The 5,527-nt window shown below is 51.9% G+C and overlaps 2 protein-coding genes across 9 annotated transcripts in view; one reads left to right on the top strand and one right to left on the bottom strand.

Moving 5' to 3' along the window:
* The window catches only part of PCCA (propionyl-CoA carboxylase subunit alpha), a 398,674-nt gene extending 398,292 nt beyond the window's left edge, over positions 1–382 (top strand). Inside the window, exon 25 of the mRNA XM_006141526.3 lies at positions 37–382. Coding sequence (XP_006141588.1) covers positions 37–105 — 69 coding nt within the window. The 3' untranslated portion in view covers positions 106–382. The remainder of the gene's footprint in view (positions 1–36) is intronic.
* Positions 383–524: 142 nt separating this feature from the next.
* Positions 525–5,527, bottom strand: part of GGACT (gamma-glutamylamine cyclotransferase) — a 45,626-nt gene continuing 40,623 nt past the window's right edge. For 7 of the 8 annotated variants that reach the window (XM_006141524.2, XM_006141519.2, XM_006141522.2 and 4 more), the window contains one exon: positions 525–2,480. In XM_006141524.2, the coding sequence (XP_006141586.1) occupies positions 2,005–2,469 (465 nt within the window). In that variant the 5' untranslated portion in view covers positions 2,470–2,480 and the 3' untranslated portion in view covers positions 525–2,004. Of the gene's footprint in view, positions 2,481–2,687; positions 2,769–5,527 lie in introns of those variants that run through there. The other variant, XM_027776245.1, reaches the window with a different exon arrangement.

Here is a 5,527-nt window from a genome sequence, read left to right as displayed (position 1 = left end):
TTTCCCATTTCTTTCTCTTTTTTTTTTCAATTCAAGGTGAAGTCCGTGCATTGTAAAGCTGGAGACACAGTGGGAGAAGGAGACCTGCTCGTGGAACTGGAGTGAAGCATTCATGGCCTCTCCATCATCACTCATTTTAATTAGCCTTTTCTCTTATTCTCCCACAATCGATTTATTTACACGTTTTACAGGAATATTCCTGTGCAGCAGGTTTTACATTGTCATATTTATTCCACATAAGAGTCAAAACCAACATTCTGCCAAAAAAAAATCACCAATGGAAATTTTTATTGATATAAATACTTGTACATATGATTCGTACTTCTGCTGTGAGATTTCCTAGTGTCAAAATTAAATCAATAAAACTGAGCATTTGTCTAAATATTAGTTTGCCCTTTTTTATTTTGAGTGGAGACAATGTACACATAGGCTACAGGCTGTGCCAGTAAACTGTAAATACTGCATTTTTTGTGAGCGCGTAAGGGATCTATGTAAGTTCCAGTCCCCTGCCTTCCCTTTTACTAAGTCAGCATTCGCCGTTTCTAATGACTGCCGTGCTTCTCCCGAAATCGAGGACCTAAGTCCTGCTGCTGATTGTCGTGACCACCTGCTGACCAGGTGGCAGGAGGCCTTCGGAGGCCGCTCCTGCTTTGGCTGTGCATGGGGGTAGCCCTGGCTGGCCTCTCAGGAGGCCACCTGAGGGCTTGTGGCTGACATGGAGTGTGCCCGCACCGAGCTGAGGAAAAGCATGGCGCCTGGGCCCTTCCCCATCCTGGCCTTTTCGTGTTTTTGTGAAGTGACTTTCCAATTTAAGAAAAAGAGGCTAAAAATAACGACCGTGTTTTTGTGCCAGAGGCAGTGCTCACAGTCTACCATTAAGCTGAGCGGGCGCCATCTCCCAGCGGAGATGCAGGGCACCCAGGCTGAGCAGCTGCCTGTGCGCTGGGTTCTGAGGTTCCTGGAATGCGCTTGCTGCTTTGCTGGGAAGCAGATCCGAGTCGTGGCTGATCTGCATCTACGCTGACAAATTATCAGATGGAGGTGGGTAGTAATTGGTACCCTGTGCCTTGCTAAAATTATTCTAAGTGCTGTTTGTATTTGGAAACTAAGCTTTCTGTCAGGCCTGAAGAGCAAACTGCTAGCGTGCTGGCTCTTCGCTGAGGGGCCCACCCCCAGTGCAGTGTCCTTCAGGAGCCAGCGCCAGCCTGGACACTGCGCTCTGGACCCGGATAACCTCCATTTGAAGTCCGGTCTGCTCAGCGGCGTCTACCAGCAAGTGAGTGTTCATTATTTTGCTAAGTTAGAATGAAAAGAACCTTCTACCAAATAAAACAAGGGCCAAACATAGGGCTGATGCTTTTAGATTTTAATTCCCAAAACATCCCGTTTAATTTTAAATGATTATCTCTAATAGTTACTATGTTAAGCTTGGTCTGAAAATTATGAGGGATGCTGCTTTTATATACTTCAAAAGACAGCACGTTTTTCTTGAGGATTTTTTTTTCCCATTACATTGAGCCACCCCAAAATCAACCTGTATTTTAAAAAACTCTTCTCTAGATGCGTACAGGTCAGAATCGGGGTAGCAGGGCTGCTGAAATCTAGCCACAGAACCAAATCCTCACATTCATTTTAAATGTTATCTTCAGATTAAAGCGAAGCAAAAACGAAGAAAAGTATGATAACATATGAGTCTCTAAATGCCATTTAGGGAATTAAAATCCTAAAGTTTTCTGATCTGATACATTTAAGCTCATGTGCTCTCTGAGCCTGAAGCACCACAGTCATAAAGGATGGAAAGATTTGAAGATACAATCTTATCAATAATTCAAAATTATTTGTAAAATCAGCTGCCACTGAAAAGTGATTTCTTCTGCAAATCGAGTTTACAACAAATTTCTTAAAGGGGCAGTGTAATGCTTCCGCGTTCGCGAGGCCAGGCTGAGCAGCCCCTCTGGCAGCCACAGAGCTAGCGCTGTCTGCTGGCGGGGCCTCACTGCCCGCTCATCTGTTCTCCCGGGGATTGTAGCGCAGCCCGTGCTGCCCCTCGGAGTCGTAGTCCTCGTGGTACGGGAGGTGTGCCCAGCTGGGTGAGTAGGTGGCCGTGGTGTACACGAAGCACTGCACCACCTCACTGGCCACCGCTCGCTCGGGGCCACCCGTGCCCTCTCCACCGAGCGCCTCCACGGGGACCAGGGTGCGCTGGTACATGGTGGGGCAGCCTTCGAAGTCATCGAGGAAGCGCAGCATCTGCTCATCCACCACGTAGATCTCGCCCAGCACACGGACCCCCTTCCCGGGGAGGGTCAGCAGCCGCGGGATATTGTGCTCCCCGGCGATCACCAGGGGGTAGGGTTCCACCGTGCGGGCCTGGCTGCGGAAGGCAGCCGCGCCGTTCGCGCTATCCAGCAGGACCTGGTGGTTGGGCTGGCCCCGCTTCAGCGTGCCGTACACAAAGATGTGGGCCATGGCGCCAGGAGCTACAGGGGGAAAGCAGACAGGCTGTCAGCAGGGGCCAGAGCACGGCTGCCCTTAGCAGGCGCAGCGCCTGGCCGCGGAGGCCAGGTGTTCTGTACCAGCTCTGCTGGGCACAGATGTTTGCAGAGAGGTAGTGTTTCCCAGCTTGCTTCATGGTCATGGAAATTAGAATTGCATGTTTTTCACTCGTCATGGCTATTTTGACTCACCTTTCCCCCTCAGGCATTTAGAAATGTAAAAGCTGTAGTTTGGGGGACCAGTAGATGGTGTAGTGGTTATGTCGCCAGACTCCCACATGGACCACCGTGGTGTGGGTCCTGGACCAGTGGCTGGAAAAGCATGCTGGGAAATCACACTCAGTGCGTGTGCGGTGCGTGTCCAAGATCTTGGAACCCCAGAAATGGAGGAGAAGGGATTGTGGCATGGCCATTCCCCCTGGGGGTGATTGCTCACTTTCCCTTTCACTGTGTCTGTCTTTCTTCCCACAAGCACATGTGCCCTAAGGGGAAAAAAAAAACCTCTATTAAAAAAAAAGCCATTTTTAGTTAGTTTTTTTTATTTTTGGAGAGGTTTTCGCTATAGGGCACGTGCGCTTGCCAGACAGACAGAGACAGAGAGACAGAAAGCAAGAAATGCCCCCCTAGGGGAGATGGCCACGCCGCAATCCCTTCTCCTCCATTCTCCTCTCGGGATCTTGGGCATGCACGCACATGTGCCCGGCGTGAGTTTTAAGCCACCGGGTCCGGGATGCGAACCACAGTTGACTCGTGGGAGTCCAGCGACATAGCCATTACGCTAACTGCTGGTTCCCAAGCCATTTTTAGCTTTGAGGCTGTTCAAAACCAGACACAGGGCAGACTCACTTGTGGGTTGTAGTTTGCTGGTTCCCATTCTAGAAAAAGGCCAAACGTGTGTGACTTTGGAAACCTGTCACAGGACTGGAGGGTGTCCCAGCGGTAAAACACAAGGCTCTGCGAGGCCTGCCACCTGGGAGGGTTCCCAGTTGGCATCTGGAAACCTCCCTGAGCACACCAGGCATGTGCGTGCCTATACTCTAGGCAGGGCTGGCTGAAGCTGGGGTGCATTGCGGGCATCAAGACCCTCTTCAGGTGCTGTCTCTCACTCATGAAAGAAACTTAAAAACAAAAGCAAAAAATAAAAAAAATCCTGTCATGTCTTGGAGAGAACTTGGAGGTGGCCCTGCTGTTTTTCCCTTTGGGGTCATCGGCTCCCAAGCGATGCTCAGTCCACAGGCCCCGGCTCGGTGCAGGAAGACAGCAGGAGAGCCGCCCCGCTGCACTGTGATGGGCCCGCCCTGCGCTGCACTTCTCGCTATAGGTTGCCAGCCCGCCTCAGAGGCCCTGGTGCAGCCCACGCTGTGGAGCAGCCCTGGGTGTTCAGCCTGGCAGCCATAGGGGAGCCAATGCGGTCTCCCAGCCCTGCAGGGGAGGCCCCTTCCCCCCTCGCCACTGAGGAAGAGTAGTCTTACTCAGGCCTCACCTAGCACCGCTGTCCTCTCAGGGCACAGGCCTCCCTCACCCCTGTGGGTCACCAGCCCTGGCTCCTGATTCCAGCTACCCCAGTGGTAGCAGCTTCAGGCCACAGGCCCAGCACCGACCTCTCAGGCATCCTGTGCTAGGCCAGCGGCAGCTTCTTATCAGAAACGCCACCTCCCCTCAGAGTCATCTGTCCAGGAAGGCACTCACTTTACTGAACAGCTGTGTGTCAGATGGGGACAGGCTGTTTGGGGATCAAGCCCTGAACTGCTTTTCCTTGAGCAGTTTTCAGTCTTTTTAAAATGACTTTGAAAATTGCACACTATTTATTACAGGAAAATTGGGAATGCTAGCTTCTGTATATTGTCTAATCCCCTGTAATCCAGCTACGGGACAGCTGAGGTGTCAGTACTCAATGTGCGTCCAGTCCTGCCGGTGTGACCAAACTTAAACATCACACCTTCTCCAGGGTCCTAGAGGTCCCGACGCGTCCTGGTGACTCACGGTGACTCACTGCAGCGACCTTGGTGTCGATGTGAAGATAAATATCTACTGCTCGCCTGGGTCTAGGCCACAGACTGTCACCGAATGACAGAAGTGATCTGAGTAAAAGTGACTCTAACCAAAATAGAAGTAAGCGTTGAGAAGCGCTGGGGCTCCCCCTTCCGAGCCTGCTCCTCCGTGTCCTTCAGCCCAACACTGTGGAGGACTAGCCTGCGGCGGGCTTTGGAGATGGGGCTGTGGTGCAGGAAGACACAGCCGGCAGAAACATCGCGAGGTGACTGCCTAATCTCACTCAGGTATGTCACCACTCGGGTGCACAAGTGGCCCTTGCAGACCCTGCAGTCCACTCAGGACTTCTGTTTTCATCTTAGTACATCAGGGCTGCTCTGGGGCTCAGTCTGGCCTCTTTGGTGCCACCTGGGGCAGATGGGCAGCATCTGGGCCACCTTGGTGCTCACCCCTCCTCTCTGCTGCCTTTCAGTTGGGCCACCAGCCTGGGCGACATCTAGTGTTGTGGACATTGAAGGCATGGCCGTGGGAAAGACAAAGCTGGACTGGCCATTTGATAGCTCTGGGGCAGCCTGACCTGAGCTCCAGGTAGGGCCACTCTGACAACGTGGGGGCACAGACTAGCCCCGGGGTTGGGATGGGGTGGATGGATGTGAAAGTCAAGATGTGAATTAAGAGGAACCTGGGATCGAGTGGCGAGTGGCGAAGAGGAGGATGAAGAAAGTGCTTTTGGTGTGGAGTAACACCTATCTGTAAATATGGCCTTTTCAGAAAAGGGAACGTCCCCACCCCTTGCTCCCTGGTGGCAACGCTCAAGCCTTCTGTCCCATTTGGTATTTATCTCCTTGTTACTTACACTGCTACCTCTTGATGTTTTAAGTTTTATTATAGGGCACATGTGCTTGTCAAAGAGAGACAGCAAGTGAGAGAGAGAGAGAGAGAGATGGAAAGTGAGAAAGCACCCCCCAGGGGAGATGAAACACGGCAGTTCCCTTCTCCTCCATTCTCCTCTCGGGATCTTGGGCATGCACGCACACGCG

Source organism: Tupaia chinensis, unplaced genomic scaffold, assembly GCF_000334495.1.
Source record: "Tupaia chinensis unplaced genomic scaffold, TupChi_1.0 Scaffold000057_1, whole genome shotgun sequence".
NCBI lineage: Eukaryota > Metazoa > Chordata > Mammalia > Scandentia > Tupaiidae > Tupaia > Tupaia belangeri.
Note: the sequence above shows the minus strand (reverse complement) of the source record. Positions and strands in the feature narration are given on the sequence as shown.